The sequence below is a fragment of the Aegilops tauschii genome, chromosome 2 (genome assembly GCF_002575655.3).
Source record: "Aegilops tauschii subsp. strangulata cultivar AL8/78 chromosome 2, Aet v6.0, whole genome shotgun sequence".
In the NCBI taxonomy this organism is placed as follows: Eukaryota; Viridiplantae; Streptophyta; class Magnoliopsida; order Poales; family Poaceae; genus Aegilops; species Aegilops tauschii.
Window position 1 is genome coordinate 152,645,878 of NC_053036.3, and position 18,933 is coordinate 152,664,810.

General features: G+C 44.9%; 1 protein-coding gene across 1 annotated transcript; it reads left to right on the forward strand.

Annotated features, from left to right (window-relative positions):
* The first annotated feature begins 383 nt into the window (after positions 1–383).
* LOC120973691 (vacuolar protein sorting-associated protein 24 homolog 1-like) lies at positions 384–1,513 on the forward strand. The gene is made up of 3 exons (XM_040399669.3): positions 384–611; positions 703–755; positions 847–1,513. The coding sequence occupies exons 1-3, from the start codon at positions 500–502 to the stop codon at positions 988–990; spliced, it is 309 nt and encodes a 102-aa protein (XP_040255603.1). The 5' UTR covers positions 384–499; the 3' UTR covers positions 991–1,513.
* Positions 1,514–18,933: the final 17,420 nt, after the last annotated feature.

Below are 18,933 nucleotides of genomic sequence, written 5' to 3' on the forward strand. Positions count from 1 at the left end.
TCACCCACCCACCGCGAGCTACCCCTCAAAAAAAACTCACCGCACACCACTCCTCTCTCTCCACGCGCAGCGAACCCTAGCGCTCTCATCCTCTCCCTCCCTCTGGATCCACCGCCGCCGCACACCACTCCTCCTTCTGGATCCACCGCCGCCGCCCCCAACCCCACTCCCTCCCTCTGGATCTCGATGCGCCGCCGCCCCCACCCCACTCCCTCCCTCTGGATCTCGACGCGCCGCCACCCCGACCTGCTCCTCATCGGGCTCCTCATCGTCCTCCTCGACCTGCTACTCCCGCCCGCGCTCCTCTCCAACTTCCTCTGCATCGGCGTCCACCACGCCTCCGCACACAGCCTCCTTGACTAGGCTAGGGGCTTCCCCTTCCACTACCGCACACAGCAGCAACTCCTTCTCCTCCTTCCCCACTGCTTCCGCCTCCGATCGATCCCACCGGAGCACCACCACCCGCTGCCTCCACTGTGCGGATCGGAGCGGAGCGCCGATGGAGGTGGTGAAGAGCCTCCTGAAGCCGAAGCCGACACCGCAGCAGCAGATGCGCGAGTGGCAGCGCCGCCTCCGCAACAAGGGCCGCAACATCGAGCGCCAGATCCGAGGTTCCCCTCCCCTCCCTCCCCGATTCAATCCAATCTAGGGCTCTAGGCCTTCAACAGTTTGCTGATTTTTGGTTTTGGGGCCGGTGCACAGACGTGCAGAAGGAGGAGAAGAAGGTGGAGAAGGCCATCCGGGACGCCGCCAAGGTACCTACCTACATATATACTCTGCGCCATGGATCCATTTGGGCTAATTTACTGATTTGGTTTCCTCTGCTGGTGATGCTTGTTCCTGAAGGCGCTGGCCAAGGAGCTGGTGCAGTCCAGGAAGGCGGTCAACCACCTCTACGAGAACAAGGCCCAGCTCAACTCCATCTCCATGCACCTCGGCAAGATCGTCGGTAATGCACACCGCCTGCATCGTATCTATCTTTCTAGATAGCATTCAGTATGGTAACATTTAGTAATTTACAGGTGTTGTTCATGATGTTATTACAAACTCTGAAATATGGTACTTTAGTCAAATGTGCTTCCTTTCTGAACAACTGTGCACCTTGGTGAGCTTGTCGGTAGCAAACAGTTTCTACTGGCCTCGTATCATTCTATACTAGTATGGATAGATAGCATCCAAGTTTCTGCTGGTGTCTTGAAATGCTTGGGAATGGCCCGTCCTTCTGGACATGCAGTTAGTCCGAATCTGTTCTGGACATGCAGTTAGTCTGACTACCTGCTTGCTCAATTCATGGCACTTGAGAACATTCATGTTTTGTTTTATCCATTCTTACATTCTGGCATCTAGTACTTGAACGATCTCACAGTGGCGCCGTGGCGGTTTAGGACATGCTTGTCCTTGCAAAAAAAATTGAGCTCAGGCAATACTACTTTTTATATCTAACATTCAGTACTACTGTTTATATCTAATCAAGACCTTATGATTTGGGGATCATGTAATACCAGTGCTTATATGCTTTGCGCTGATGAAAAATATCTGACCATGGTGACAGGATGCTGCGATCGACGGCCTGAATAGCAAGACCCACATGAAGATCTTGCTGAAGTGGATGTGGGGCAGGAGGATCATCAAGCTCTTGTGCATGTAGCGAGGAGCTGCTCTTCGCCTCGCCTTGCACTGATGAAAAATACCAGTGCTTTCGTTGCTAATAATACACGCATGCTCCACAACTAATACAGAAGATGCATTTCCATCCCATCTATTAGGTGCTGACTCGATGCAAACAAATAAAAGAAAATTAGTAGCTGTTATATGCTGAACGATGCTAGCTGTTGTACCAATGTGATGTTGCTTGCTTGATCTATGACTGCTTGTCATTAACTTGAAAAAAGAAGAAGAAAACCTTGTCTATTTTATTTGAGGAGAATCTTGTATCCCATTCACTAGACAACCAATACTACTACTTGTATTTGCATGTTTGCTTGCTTGCTTGTAGCACTATCAAGTGTGAGGAAATTTAGTACTAGGATGTGTGGAGTGACATGAATTCATTGATGTCGTGGTATCTGTATTCCATTGTCCAGATGATTGGGCCATGGAAGTTATGCATGGTAGCATACAGGACATCTTCCTTTTTAGCCTTTAGGCAGGCGCAGCTTGCCTATTCTTAGTGTAGGTAGCTAGATAATATCTACCTCGGTTTTCATGATGCTCTGTATGGTTGCCATGTTTAGAATATATCCACCTCTTTGTTGTGATTGCAATAACATGATTATAATATGTTAACTAGTTTCTAGTTTAGTATTCGAGGTGAAATGCTTGGAACATCTGTGTATACATGTAGTATTCATCAGCTCAGCTCAGTGACATGCTCTTATACACATCTACACAACTTTTGAGATCTTTTTAATTAATGTAAGTATGGATGGATTCTTATTACAGTAAGACACGTGGTATGGGAGCTGGGCGCAAGCTCAAGACCCACTGCAGGAACCAGAGGTGGGCTAACAAGGCATACAAGAAGAGCCACTTGGGCAATGAGTGGAAGAAACCCTTCGCTGGATCTGTACATCAGCTCCCATGATGTTGCATTAGCTATAATCTGTACTGCTAAAAGAGGAGTATAAACTGGAGTAATTTTTTTAGCCATTATCTTTGTTTTCTTTTGGGCTGATGCTCTCCACTAGAGTACAGCTGGGTACTGCATCTCTTTTTGCATTCCTTTTTTAGTCAGTCCTTGAACATTTTTTAAAAGATGAACAGGAGTACTCCTGGAGAGCAGTACATGGAGTATAGCTGTAACTTCTTGCAGTATAGCTGTAGCAGTCCATTAAGAGTAGTTTTGCATCAGTAGCATTAGGAGTGTGATGTGAAGGTAAGAGTGGAGTCTCTACTCTAGAAAGAGGGCTCTGACTCGCTGTTTAGCCCATTTGATTTCTGTGGTTTCCAGTTTAGTGTAGGAACACAGAGCAATGTGGCTGGAGTTTGATTTTCAGTCGGCATAGTCTGCCTATGCTACTGATTTGTTGCACGTAATTAGAATTTGTAGGTTTAGTATGAACGTTCCTTAATCCATTGGAAGGCCTCTGGCTAGTTCAGTTGGTATCTTGTTTAGAATAAATTATTTTCCCATTTTTTGTTTCCTTGCTGGACATGTCATGGTACAAGTGCTGATGCTGTTGTTGACTACTCCCGTCGTAAAGAAATATAAGACCGTTTAGATCGCTACTTGAGTGATCTAAATTCTCTTATATTTCTTTACAAGAGAGTACATAGTATTATTGCTAGCTATATATATATATGCCTGCTGCTGATTGATGCTCTTGTGGTTAGGATTCTACACCTCGAAGTGATACTTTTGCATTGCTTTCCTTCCTCATGCACTTGCAAACTATATGCTATTCCCTTTTCGATTTGACCTCAAAATTTCTAACTCCTCCTATCCATATGCAACAGCGATGCTTTGGATATCATCCGTGCAGCAGAGGACAAGGGCTTCATGGCCAACCAAGGTGTATGGTGCTCGCAAGCGACGAGCGGAGGCTATTTGACATCGGCTGCACAAACCACCACTGTGAGCTCCTCCCTTTGCTATGCTACAACCATGCTCTGTTTCATGGGTTAGTTAGATTTCGATGCTTCTTGCGCAGTGGTTGAGTCCTTGCCGACTGTTGTGTTGATGATCAAGTGCTGGTGCTTCATTTGGCTATTTGATTAGCTGCTGGTAATTAGTAGTATTAGAGTGCCGCTGGTTTATTAGGATGTGGGTGAAACCATTGGATGGCCTTCGTGGACATGTTATCCAGAATGAGTACTTGTTGGACATGTTATCCATTGGATGTCCCTTTTTTGTTTCCTTGCTGGACATGCTATGATTCAAGTGTCAATGATGTCTAGTAGTAGTTTGCCAGCTATATACCTGCTACTGATTGATGCTCTTTTGGTCTCCTGGAATCATATTATACTATATATAGTGTTCTTCTGGTTCTGTGAAGATGCATCACAAACATCTAGGTCTTTGAAGTTGGCTGAACCTGTTGCTTTATTATATATTTGGTCCATAAATCTACATTTCTATGAGATCTCTTTCAATATATAATTTTTCGATTGTCCAGGAATAATAGCGACTCTAATGCTGGTAGCCTATGTGTTCACTCTTTTACAGGAGCCCCATGTCTATGAAATTTGAAGTTTGAAGCCGTATAGTATAGCCCTACTCAGCAAAGAGTTGTCTCTTATGTTTGACTCTAATAGACTGTAATATTGTAATATTGTAACATTAGGCATATTGGGGTTATAATAGACTATGTACAGATTGTAGTAGGCTTAGTGTTATTTGATGAACTACATTTGTACTCTTCGGTCTGAAATATTGATTATGTATGTGATTTGAAAACGTGTGGAATGGAAACCTGACTCGTGGGACCAACTTTATGAAAATAATCTGAGCAGTTTTGAAATTTCTGTCAAGTGGGCCCAATGTGTGAGATGATGACAAGTGGGACCCATCTGATTGGTGGGACCAGCTTCAAAATATAATGACCCAAACAATGTTAAAAGGCCACGGCCCAGAAATAAATAAAAGGCCGAATTGTTGGTCTAGGCCCAGGTAGCTAACAAAATTTGGCATATTTTTTTATATAAATGGGCTGAATTAATGGGCTCGGCCCATATAAACACCCAATTGGACCGGGCCGATTCTAATTTTTGACCTTTTCAATTGGTCACAATTTTGCCACGTCAGATTGCCACGTCGGATCCGACGTGGCCTGGGCAGACAGCCAGTGACCAAAACAAAAGGTCATGGGTTCAACGACGTTCTGTTTTGGTCGTAAACGTCTACGACCTTCTCACAGCGAAGGTCGCTAATTTCAGTTTACGACCGCCAGCTTTTGACCTTCTGTTTTTGGTCAAAAAAGGTCACAAATGAAAATCAATGACCTTTCAGGGACCAATAGTGAGGGTCACAAGTTGACATATTTCTTGTAGTGAGTGAATGACCTCTTTTTTGGCTAAGGCGCGAGTTGCAACGTGGTTGTTTGGGTCTTCTTCAATGACCCAGGATTGGACCCAGTTGCAAGAAGTATATGTCTTAGCCATTTTTTGATGATCTGAAAGAAAGATTAATTATGCTGGTTCAAGATTATATGGTTAAGCAGGCAGTTGGTTTAAAAAGGGTAAATAACAATGAAGCATGCATAAGTGGTAAATTGGAAGATGGCATTGAAGTGATAAAGATGAGCCATTGGCGGCTTAAGAGGGGACTAATGATACCTGGCGGGTTACGGTTTCTGAGTTAAGCCGCCCACACAATTATTGATTTACAGATATGAGAGTGGAAAAATTGCTAAGTGTTGGAAAAACAGATTTCACTAATTGATGCCATAATTTGGGATCTACGACACTTCAGATAAAGGAAAAAATATCTAGACCTAAAATTGCAGTACTTGAGCAGTTCATGTATCCAGATTGGATTTTCTTATGCAAAAGGATATGTCCTAGTAGTAAAAATGAGTACCACGACTACCGCTGCACAGGAGGGGTACCAAGTTTGAATCAGAAATCGCAAGCTAAGGTGAAGAGCGAAGATGAACTCCGACGAACTCGTGGAAACCCTAATGGGATCTATGGAAAAGGAAGCAGGAGAACTCACCAGAGCTATTGAACAGCGGAGGCGCGTGAACGAACTCTGGTCGATTCAGGTTGATGCAGCGGCCGTTGTTGAGACAGTGTCAAAGGTCGATGGCGGCGGCGGAGCTCGGGCGCTGAGGCGACGCGAGGTGGAAGACAGAGACGAGGAGGCAAGGGGGGAAAGTGAAAGGGAACCCTGGCCCCTTTTATAACATTCAAAGGATAAGTGGCATGTGCGGGAATCGAGGAGGCCAAAAAATGGATATGCGATAGTGCAGAAGCCTCGATTTTTGGGAGTTTATTAAAAGAGAAGATATATTAAGATTTGGGCCTTGTGTAATATTAATGACAAGTGACGTTACGGCGGGTTACCACGATCTTAAAAGATGACATCACGGTGGGTTACAAGGCCTCGCAGGAATAAATGAAGAAGGATTTTTTTCTAAGTGTTGAAGATTGATATGAACAAGTTCAAATCAACCTCGGGCCTAATGTTGGGGATATAACTATTGGGTATGACCCGCCCAGGAGGGGCCGGGTTATACCGTTGGAGGTTTGTTATGACAAAGCCCATGAAGATGTTGAAGATGGCGGTTCGTGAAGCAGGCTTACTGAAGGCCCAAAACCCAAAGGCGACTTAAGGCTCAGAGGTGTAAACCGCCATATATGTATGACTTGTACTATAAGGCATGTGTAGTTAGTCACCGAGCCGGACACGTTGTGTATGAGCCGGCTGGGACTCCGTGAGCCGCTGGGCGTCAACCTGTGTATATAAAGGGACAACCCGGCGGCGGTTCAGAATAAGAAACAAGAGATCGAAAGCTAGGTCAAGCGTATTCGCTCCCTGGTAATCGAAACCCAAGCAATACCACCTCAAACTGGATTAGGCCTTTACCTTCACCGCAAGGGGCCGAACCAGTATAAACTCCCTGTGTCCTTCACTACTAGGGAAAACCTTACCAGTAGCGCTGGTTTTTGAGCTACCAATAGCGCGGGCGCTAGCGCTACTGCTATTTTGTAGCAGTAGCACTTTTTTAGGCCAGTGCTACTGGTAAGTTCAGGTACTAGTAGTGCGGCACTGGAGAGCACTACTGGTAAATGAGCGCTGCTGGTAATATTTTGGCCCGCGCCACTGCTAAAATTTATGTTTTTTAGCATTTTGGCACTGTACATGTTTAAACAGATATATCTTTTATACAATAACAACTCATCATGAACTAGTCTGTTTAAATAGCATATTCATTACCACTTGTCATCACCACCAAACAATGTTCGTCAATGAGACATCATATAACAAGTTGGTCACTAGTCATAATCACAACTCCTCATCATCATCATCAACTCTAACACATTGTAGCACATAATAACACATTCTAGCTACGACCTACTCCTCTCATAGGACCTACTCTACCCTCTCTTAGGTAAAATATCATAAAACAAGATAGGAATTGACTCTCCATTAAGGAAAATTGACTCTCCATAACAAAGAACGGAGATCATCCTGTCTCCAAGTCTTGGCCTACGCACAATGTTGCTTCCAAGTAGCTCTCTACGATGGTTCAAACATTTTTTGAAATCATTTATTATCATGGCTTCCTCGCTTTTAGAAATCCGTTATGGACAGGAGTGATGTGGATACTGCGGCTGACCTGGCCGTGGTGGTCGTAAGCTCATAACATCAACGCGACCTCTCGGCAACATCAGATGAGGCACACAATCCATCGGGATTTTCTGTTCAAAAACATAGTAATAACTTTGTAGTTAGCAATGTCGTTTAGTTTTAGAAGAATTTATGCAAAAGATGCACGGATGTCGTAATAGTAGAAAATATTACCATGCTATCTCCATTGATGTTACCGTAGTTCAACACGTGCACTAGTGGCACGTATTGACCATAATGTGGAGGAGTTTGATAATAGCTATTGTAATTCTCAAGATTAGTAAAAAATGCGATAAGGACATCTTTCTCCTTATAAGTTAATTGTGCTTCATCATTGTAGTAGTAGGTTCTGTCTACCATTTTCCGTAAAAATTTTGAAGAATGAAAATAAGCTGTCAATGGAAATAAGCTGTCAAATATTTTGAAATAAACAATACAAATTACTTAATAAATATGTTTGAGAAACTCACACAGCGGTAGAACTGGAAGATTGTCAACAAGGACCCAAATGGTCATATTATTTTCGTCGATGTCAGGATCACCAAGATCGAAGGTGAGAAGCATACCCTCATGAAAATCATACGCCTTGCAAAGGGCTTCCCAATTCTGGCAACCAAAATTGGATGAGTTCACAGAATTGTATAGATTTACAGCAAAATAATAACCATGATGGGTCCTTAGTTGAATTATCTTTGTCTCCATGCTTTCATGATCTTCAAAACCCATCTTCTCCAAGACATGGCGTCTTGCATGGCATGGGATAAGCTAGTCGAATTGTAAAAGACGGAAATTACACGTTGAAGAAGCAGAGAAGTCGTGCAAAAAATAACAAAAAACACTTGTCGTCGTTGGGTACCGTTTCAACATCGAAGGTCTCTTGGAGCTTGATGCTGAAGCGCCGACCTTCTACCAGGTGAGGCCTGTCGCACAGACCGCGCTCATCTTCGCATTACTCGCACATAGCGAATTCCCTTTCATCGTCAGACATTTCCTAATAGGTAATTAATAATCCATCATTGAATACATATATAGTAGTTTGTAGCAAAGATCATCATATAACAACTAAAACACCTAAAATTTGTAGTTTGTAGTAGTCTGTAGCAAAGATCATCATCGAACCTAGTTTGTAGCAAAGATCATCATATAATCCATCATCGAATACATATATAGTAGTTTGTAGCAAAGATCATCATATAATATGACTAATAGCTCCTCTAGGTTCAGTGGGCCGCGGTGGACACCCAAAGAGAAGGAACCATCACCAGATCATAGCTCCGGTGAGATCCCAAAGAATCTGCCAGGTATTGGAGAACCGGCCGTTCACTAACGCAACCATGTAGCACTGGACGTGTGTGTTATCCTCCGTGACACGGTGTTGTACCACTTGCGCGGGGGACTCAAGCCTCTCCATCGATGCAGGCCCACGTGACCGCCACCAAAGAAGCTCCGGCTCGACGACGGGCTGGCTCCTCACTAAGCTGCGCTCACCAGAAGGTAGCACAACCCAGTACCAGCCCGGCAGAGCCCAGTCCCGAACATGGCCCCTCGGCTCAAGCAGGAGTCCTCCGCCGAGTCGACGACAAGGATGCGGGATAGGCATCGTCGACGTCAAGAACAAAATGCTTAATTATGAAAACAAAATTAATAAACACTTAGCAAACTTCGGCATGACCTTTGCTAAAAACAGGACATATCGAGCACCTGAAATTTGCCAGAACATAAACGAATCGACATTTCTGGCAAAACATAGGCCACTCGATTAAACAACTAAGATTGTGACATGTTCAAAATATGATATATATCCACTTCAAATTTGCATATAACAGGAATAATTATTTTTACTAAAAAAATAACAACAAATGTGATAGTTCAAAATATGATCCTAAGATTAACTAGCTAGGGTTCATACTACATTATCCTAAGATTCATACTACGTTATCCTAAGATTAACTAGCTAGGGTTCATACTACATTATCCTAAGATTAAACAACTAAGATTAAACACCTAAGATTAAACAACTAAGATTAAAAACCTACATTATCCTAAGATTCATACTACATTATCCTAAGATTAAACAACTAAGATTAAACACCTAAGATTAAACAACTAAGATTAAAAACCTACATTATCCTAAGATTCATACTACATTATCCTAAGATTAACTAGCTAGGTTTCATAGTACATTTTCTTATGATTAAACAACTAAGATTAAAAACCTAAAATTTTCAACTTGCTATGGTTCAGAAGAAACTAGGGAGGAGGAGGAAGGAGGGAGGAGGATGTACCTCTCGGTGGAGGAGGGCCGACGTGGGGGGGGGGGGGCGATGCGGGAGGAGAGCCGGCGCGGGGGCCGGGGCGGCCGGCGGGGAAGGAGGCCGACGCGGGGGAGGGCGGCCGGCGGGGAGGAGGACCGGCGCGGGCAACGGCGGCCGACGCAGGGAGGAGGGCCGGCGCGGGGCACGGCAGCGTGCGGGGGTCGACGGCGGCGCGCGGGGAATTGAGGGAGGAGTGTGGAGTGTGTGAGTGAGCTGGGTGATGAGGCCGGGGGGCGCGAGCAGGTCATGGGGCGCGCGGGGGAGGGAGTGGGCTTAATAGCAGCGCGGGTAATGGGCCAGCGCTACTCCTAAGCCCACTAGCTGTAGCACCGGCGCACATCACACGCTACAGCTAAGTGGCCTGCCCTTTTGGCCCCGGCGGCCTGCTAAACAGTAGTGCGGCCCGCGCCAACCAGCCCTGCTGCTATTCAGTAGCAGTAGCGCCCGTTTTGGCCGGCGCTACTGGTACATACCAGTAGCATGGGCGCCCAAACAGGCGCTACTGCTAAAATTCTATGTATAAGCATTTTCCTAGTAGTGCTTTGTCCCGCTTAACCCCTTTAAGCTAACCTAGTTGCGATGGCTCCACGAATAAGTCCTTCCGCTAGGACATCTGCCGTGACAATTCCATGACACCATTGTATTGAGAATTCAGCGAGAGAGAGGAAGCCATCTAGCTACTAACTACAGACCGAAGGTCTACAAAGAACTACTCACGCATCATCAGAGAGGCACCTATGGAAGTGGTGAACCCCTCCGTGATGGTGTCTAGATTGGATCTGGTGGTTCTGGACTCTACGACGGCTGGGATTGATTTTTGTCGACTCCCCTAGGGTTTATAGAATATTTGGGTATTTATAGAGCAAAGAGGCGGTTCAGGGGGCACCCGAGGTGGGCACAACCCACCAGGGTGCGCCCTGGTGGGTTATGCTCTCCTCGGAGCACCCCCCAGGCGCAGCCTTGGCCCATTAGGTCTCTTCTGGTCCCAAAAAATTCTCCGTGAAGTTTCGTTGCATTTGGACTCCGTTTGATATTGATTTCCTGCGGTGTAAAAAAACATGCAGAAAACAGCAACTAGCACTTGGCACTATGTCAATAGGTTAGTACCAACAAATGATATAAAATGATTATAAAACATCCAAGATTGATAATATAACAGCATGGAACAATAAAAAATTATAGATACATTGGAGACGGATCACACGCCAGGCGTCATGGTTTCCAACCATGTGTTTCATTTTTTGTATAGTTGTTAACCTAGTAAACGACGCATTTATGGTTGACTATTGCCACACATTTCCTTGAAATATCTACCCATTCCTTGCAAAAGGCATGAGAATGTACTAAATAACATGAGCATGGTTTTCCAGACCGCTCTTGTGCACCTTTTCATGCACCGATTGTTCGAATTTGAATTATGTCCATTAATGCCTAAAAAATGCACATAATCCCATAAATATGGTAAATGAGCCCGGAAAATGTCAAATTTGAACACGGTGCATTTGAGGCGGTGTGTTGATCGTTGGAAAAAACTGAATGACAAACTAGGACAGAAATTTGGATTCCCCTTCAATCTTGGGGATTTCCCTCTCGAAAGCATGGAACTTCTTTGGTGATGGTTCGATTTGTGAAGGGCGTGCATGACGACATGAGCCAAACCTTCTCAAATTTTTACCAGGGCAAGGTGAGGTCATACCATGGCACCATGCCAGGCGTCATGTTTTTCAAGCATTTATTTCATTTTTTCTATAGTTAAAAACCCAACAAACAAACATTTATGGTTGACTATTGCCACACATTTCATCGATTTGTCCATTCCTTGTAAAAGGCATGAGAAATTACTAAATGGCATAAGCATGGTTTTCTAGGCCGTTCTTGTGCACCCTCTCATGCACCGATTGTTCGAACTTGAATTATGTGCATTAATGCCAAGGAAATGCACATAATCCCCTAAATATGGCAAATGAACCCGGAAAAGTGACAAATTTGAACAAGGTGATTTGCAGGTTGTATGTTCATCATAGAAAATCGTGGACAAAGGACAAAAGAAATTTGGACCCCCCTTCAATCTTGGTGATTTCCCCCTCGAAACCATGAAACTTTCTCGGTGATGGTTCAATTTATGAAAGGCGTGCATGACGACATTTTTACCAGGGCATGGTGACGCCATGCCATGGCACCACACCAGCGTCATGTTTTCCAAGCATGTATTTCATTTTTGTATAGTTGTTAACCCATTAAACGACGTGTTTATGGTTGACTATAGCACGAGCATGGTTTTCCAGACCGTTCTTGTGCACCTTTTCATGCACCGATTGTTCAAATTTGAATTATGTGCATAATTAATGCCTAGAAAATGCACATAATCCCCTAAATATGGTAAATGAGTTCGAAAAAATGTCAAATTTGAACACGTTGTATTTGAGGCAGTATGTTGATCGCTGGAAAAAAATTGAATGACAAACTAGGACGGAAATTTGGATTCCCCTTCAATCTTGGTGATTTCCCTCTCGAAAGCATTGAACTTCCTCGATGATGGTTCGATTTATAAAGGGCGTGCATGATGACATAAATCAAACCTTCTCAGCTTTTAACCAGGGCACGGTGAGGCCATACCATGGCACCATGCCAGGCGTCATGTTTTTCAACCACGTATTTCATTGTTCTATAGTTGATAACCCAGTAAATGACGCGTTTGTGGTTGACTATTGCCACACATTCCATTGAAATCTCTGCCCATTCCTTGTAAAAGGCTTGAGAAATTACTAAATACCACGAGTATGGTTTTTCCAGACCGTTCTTGTGCACCTTTTCAAGCACCAATTGTTTGAATTTGAATTGTGTGCATTAATGACTACAAAATGCTCATAATCCCCTAAATATTGTAAATAAACCCGGAAAAGTGTCAAATTTGAACACGGTGATTAGCAATGTTTATGCTCATTGTAGAAAAAACCCATGGATGAAGGACAAAGGAAATTTGGATTCCTATTCAATCTCGGTGATTTACTATCGCACACGATTCATCTCCGTCAATTCTGCGAACCGTGTGTGTTCACTCACACATGCAAAAGGAAAAAAGAAAACCCTCGCCCACTTCGTCCCCACTCACTCGCCGCGGACTCCTCCGCAACTCTGCACCCTAAGCTCGACGGCTGTTGGCGGTGGGCGTAGGTCGCGCTCCAAACGGCGCGGGATTTCGCCCCTACAGCTTTCCGCTGCCTATCTGCACCGACATTCTAGACTCTGGTCGACTGGGGTTTTCTGCGGGATTGGTCCGGGGTTTTTTCTCATGGAGAAGGTAATCAACTTAGCGAAATATTCACTCATCTCTTATCGCAATCCGTCTGTCGCTGTTAATCAACCGGCAGAAATCGCCGTGGAATCATTTTTGTTCTAGCTCATTCGTGGGTGTTCATTCATGTGTCCACAGTGCGAGCACAAATTGGGCAACTGTGGTCGTGGCCAGTCGGAAACGAAGTTCTATCTCACCATTCCGGATGACTTCATGGAGCGCTCGTTATGTTCAATCTCAACCTACCACGGTGGGCATGGCCTAAATTTGTGAACATATACCGTCTGTTGCTACATTATCTATATATTTGCATCAAATCTTTGTTACATTATCTATTTTTAATTCTATATTTTTGTAGTTTGCTTTCATCTATATATTGATCTGTTCTATCAGTTACTCCCATATTTGCATCTTGCACTGTTATTTAAATATATCTAATTTACGCTCTTAATTTTAATTTCAAGCAGTACATCCCTTCCTTTGCAAGAACAGGAGTAGAAGGAAATCTTGGGGTTTACTTTGTTGATGACTCCCAGGATGTCATATTGACAACGTAGTATGGGTTAACAATGACGGTTAGCGCAAAACTTGATAAAGATGGTCACTCCTATTTTAATGCGGACCTTTGGAGAAAAATATGTAAGTTTTATGAACTGAAAGCTGGCAATAAAATTCTAGTGCGTGCACCACAGCTTGGTCTAATTAACATGGATGTTTACTTCCCCAACGTCATCAGCCGATCAAAGTCTGATCGAGGTTAGTGTCCTTTCAACTTTCTCCATGTTGTCATATTACTTAGCAAAATCGGGGTATTTGTTCTGACTAATTGATCACTATTTAAGCAACCAATTGTGATTTCATATTCTGACTCCGTTCCTAGGCAGTAACGAATTATATTTACAAATTTATGTGTACTATATATATTCTTCTGCCATGTTCTGAATAAATAATACCTTTCCACCTTTTAAGCAGGATATGTTGGATGCATAGTGAACGATCTGTGTGTTACTAAGCGTACCAAATTTCATCGGAAGGACTTGAAGCATGTCATAAACTTTGTTGATAATCTGACAGAGGTAGCACAGCATTTGAACGCTGGATTTTGGATGGGATTAATGAGACCTATGGTGCACACACTAAACAAGACCAGTTGTGTGCACAAAACGCTGGTAAAAATTCTTATTTTAATGTTGATGCTCATAAACTATATATATCTTCAACGATATGTTACAATTGGTTTTTATTCTACATCTCAACAGAAATTGACCCATGTAGCAGTTCCTGGATCGATTTCCCGGCGTGGTCGAATTACACTTGTGCCTTCTAATAATGCCAAAGTGATTGCAAGGTACTGCATTTCCCGCAGAAATGGAACCATTCAAATTAACAAGTTCTCGCTTCTCGTGGCAATGCATCCATATTGGAAAATTGGAGACACTGTTCTACTCATGCTCTACCAAGGCACGGGAGGGCTCTTCCTTTTCATTGGCGAGATGCCGAGTCGCCGTGATCAAGCTGCTTCCAGTGGATAGTCGTGGTTCTTGGCCATCAGCCTCTTAAAATGTGCTAGCTGTTACTATATATGTAAAGTATGTAGATATGGACCATATGGTTGTTGCCCCTTAGCCTCTTAAAATGTGATAGTTGTTACTATGTTAAGTATGTAGATATGGACCATATGGTTGTCAAAACTGTGTTACGAAGATCCTCCTTTTGTCAAATAGTGTAACCACTATATATATGTTACCCAAATGCTGTTACCCAATTTCATAAATTTTCATGGAAAGTATTAGTATCGTAAGCGTGTGCCCGATGTCCAGAAGGCATTTACATATTAACTATCCATATTGCAAATTCACACATATGTTAACATAAGGAAACGTATGTGTAACATACTCATCATCACACACGAGTACTCGCAAACGCATCGTGTGCGATACTCCTAGCCACCGCAAGCAACTAGTTTGCATTTTTCAAAGTTTTTTGTACCCACGGAATTTCACACGAAGTAACTGTATTGACCGTCTGTGTTGTAATTTCTCATGTCAAACAGTTCATCCGAGTCGGCTGTTTGCCATGTATCACACACATCTTGTTTACACGACTCGTTTGTGTTCTTTTGGCTCATCGCAAACAGTTCATCCGTGTGAACTGCATGCCACATATCACACACGTCTTGTTAAGTTGAACCATTTCTATTGTGTTCCCTAACTGAAAATAGTTCGTCCGAGTGAACAGTACACTACTAGGAAAAGGGCTATAGATGGAATGGCCACTAATGGCGCACCAGACATGTGGTGCGCCATTGCTATATAGCAATTGCGCACCATGTGCTGGTGCGCCATTAGTGTGAAAGACACTAATGGCGCACCAGACAAACGGTGCGCCATTAGTAACAATTTTTTTTTATTTTGCCAGACATACTAATGGCGCACCAGGACATAGTGCGCCATTACTAGTTGTAACTAGTAATGGCGCACCAGCAGCACAGTGTGCCACTAAAATATTTTTTTATTTTTTACTTTTTTGCAAAACTACTAATGGGGCACCTGGGGCAGTGCGCCATTACTAGTTTAAGCTAGTAATGGCGCACGGCTCCCCCGTGCGCCATTAGTGTTTTTTTGCAAAACTACTAATGGCGCACCACCAGCAGGTGCGCCATTAGTAACCAGGGTTACTAATGGCGCATTATGTGGTGGTGCGCCATTAGTAACCTGGGACGAGCTAGATATTTTGGACAGCCACACCTACCCACTCACTTTCCCTACTTCATTCTCTCCTCCCTCCGCCAAGCTTGTCTCGGTTGCCTCCTCCTCCTCACCTCATTTGCAGCATAAATTCATCCAAATTACGTGGTTAAAGCCCCTTTTTTTGATAGGTAAGTAAGGGGGAAGCTATCTTTATGTTGTTCTCCCTCCAACAACGTGCACATGCACTTTTTATGTCCTAGCTAGATCTATGTATGTTTGTGGTGTTGCATATGTTTGTGGTGTTGCATATATGTTTGTGTTTGCAGGTACCGGTATTTGAAATGCGATAGTTGCCAATATTTTGCCGGAATGTTGAATCAGTTCCGTTTCGGCGAGAATTTTGGCACTATGCATTCTTTTTGGTCCTATTTTTAGGGAAAGTCATGCCAAATTTTTTCTTGGTTCTAAAATATCGTTTTGCTCTACCCCGCAGGTGACCATGGTCCGCACGATGACCGAAGGCATCGTGAATTGGTTTTTGAGCTCCGCGAAGGCCGAGATGCTTGAAAAGAACGAGACGGAGATAAGATGTCCGTGTCGAAGATGCAAGCTGAAGAGCCTTATTGCGGACCTGGATTCCGGGCAGGTGCGGGACCACCTGCTCTTGCGTGGTTTCATGGATGGCTATCGGTGGCAAGGTGATGAAGATGACTATGAAGTCGTCCATGGGGGTCGGGCAAGAAATGAGGATGGGCAGCAAGACAACCACCGCGGCTCGGGCGGGCGAGAAGAAGAAGAATCTCCAGGACATGATCACGACGGTGATGCTGTACACAGTCATCATGTAGAAGATGCCAGACATGATGATGAGGAAGATGCGGGAGCAGACGAAGGGCATGATCATGAAGATGAAGAGGCCGGCGAAGCAGATGACGATGGACCATCGATGGGCTGGGTGCAGGACCCTCATATTCAAGAGCTGCTTCTCAAGCAGACGGATAATGCAAGAGCTGCCGCCCGAGAGAAAGCCAAGCTGGATCAACTGGAGATAGACGCGGTTACTCCATTGTATGAAGGATGCAGGCCCGAGGATACCCGCCTGAAAGTAACGCTCATGGCTCTGGAGATGAAGGTAAAGCACAAAATGACCGACGCATGCTTCGACGAGAACATGTCATTCTGGCACGAACGTCTTCCCAAGGGGAACAAGTGCCCGACCAGTTTCGAGGAGGCGAAGAAAATCGTGTGTCCTCTGGATTTACCGTACGTGAAATACCATGTGTGCATGAACAATTGCATCATTTATCGGGACGAGCACACGGAGTCTACCATATGTCCGGTGTGCGGCGTCACTCGATACAAGAAGAGGAAGAAAGCTCCTCGAAAAGTGGTGTGGTACTTTCCGATCACTCCTCGTCTGCAGCGGTATTTCGCGGACCCTAAGGTAGCAAAGCTCCTGCGTTGGCACGCGGATAGGGAGGAGAAGAAGCGAGAAGATGACGCAAATGATCCAGAGATAAATAAAAAAGACAAGATGCTGAGTCACCCTAAGGATGGGAGCCAGTGGCAAGCGTTGAACTTCGAACACCCAGAATTTGGGAACGATCCAAGGAACATCGTGCTGGGCGCGAGCACCAATGGAGTCAATCCGTTTGGCAGCCAGAGAAGCACACATAGCACCTGGCCTGTGTTTGTGGGGATGTACAACCTTCCCCCCTGGTTGTGCATGAAGAGGAAGTACATTCACATGAGTATGCTAATTGAAGGGCCAAAACAACCAGGGAACGACATCAGTCTGTATCTGGGGCTGCTGGAAGAGGAGCTAGACACGCTGTGGAAAACGCCAGCCAATACGTGGGACGCCGCAGAGAAAGAATATTTCCCTATGAGAGCCGCACTGCTCACGACGGTGCACGACTATCTCGGTTTCGGATATCTCGCGGGGCAGGTGGTCCACGGATTTTCTGGATGTGTCAGGTGCATGGATGACACAACGTATCGCCAGCTAGATAAAGATCCCGGGTCTTTGAAAACCATGTTCATGGGACATCGAAGGTGGCTTCGCGACGATGACCCGTGGAGGAAACGCAAGGATCTGTTCGATGGTGAAACCGAACCCCAAAGACGCCCGCGTACGAGGAGCGGCGAGGAAATAGACGAGCTGTTGAAAAATTGGAAAGATTGCCCACTGTCGGGAAAGAAGCAAAAGGCGCCAGAGCCGAGAAAGAAGCGAAAGGCGCCAGAGCCACTGCTGAAGGTATGGAAAACGAGGTCTGTTTTCTGGGACTTGCCATACTGGAAGATCCACCGTGTGCCTCACAGCCTTGATGTCATGCATATCACGAAGAACGTGTGCGAGAGTCTGCTTGGTACCCTGCTCAACATGCGAGAGAGGACCGAAGATGGGCCGAAAGCAAGGGCAGACTTGAAATCAATGGGCATCAGGGAGGAGCTTCACGCTAATGATGATGATGATGAGGCGAAGCAGGACACGGAAAGTCGTCGCAAAGGCAAAAAGGCCAAGAAGACCGGAAATGACTTCCCTCCCGCGTGCTTCACTCTAAGTCAGGAGGAGATCGATCAGTTTTTCACCTGCCTCGTAGGAGTAAAACTTCCTTACGGTTACGCGGGGAAGATAAGCAGATACCTAGACTCAGTGAAGCAGAAGTTCAGCGGGATGAAGTCTCACGACTGTCACATGCTGATGACGCAGATACTTCCAGTTGCAATCCGTGGGATCATGGACGCGCACGTCCGTGAAACGCTATTTGGCCTATGCAACTTTTTCGACGTCATCTCTCGGAAGTCGGTTGGCGTGAGGCAACTCAGAAGGCTACAGGAAGAGATCGTGGTGATACTATGCGAGCTTGAGATGTACTTCCCTCCGGCATTCTTCGACGTTATGGTGCATCTGCTGGTCCATATCGTGGAGGATATCATCCAACTCGGGCCGACGTTCCTGCACAGCATGATGCCGTTCGAAAAGATGAATGGTGTCATCAAAGGATACGTTCGCAACATGTCACGTCCAGAGGGAAGCATAGCCAGGGGCTTTCTGACCGAAGAGTGCATCTCCTACTGCACGAATTATCTAGGCATCGAGAACCCCGTTGGTCTGCCCGTCAACAGGCACCTCGGCAGGCTCGCTGGATGGGGTCACCGTGAGGGTCGCCGCGAAATGCATGTCGACTTCGATGGTCGACTCGCCGACTTTGAAAGAGCAAACCTAGTCGCGCTACAACACATAGACGTGGTCGATCCTTGGGTGGTAGAGCACGAAACGTTTATTGAGAAGACGTACAATGACCGAGGCCAACAGAGGACAGACGGAGATATAATCAA

What these genes read in the sequence shown, in the direction of transcription:
- LOC120973691 (XM_040399669.3), top strand. Translation starts at nt 500, where the DNA reads ATGGAGGTGGTGAAGAGCCTCCTGAAGCCGAAGCCGACACCGCAGCAG. An exon ending in CATCGAGCGCCAGATCCGAG is followed by an intron (nt 612 to 702) that starts GTTCCCCTCCCC and finishes GCCGGTGCACAG; the next exon opens with ACGTGCAGAAGGAGGAGAAG. An exon ending in CCATCCGGGACGCCGCCAAG is followed by an intron (nt 756 to 846) that starts GTACCTACCTAC and finishes TTGTTCCTGAAG; the next exon opens with GCGCTGGCCAAGGAGCTGGT.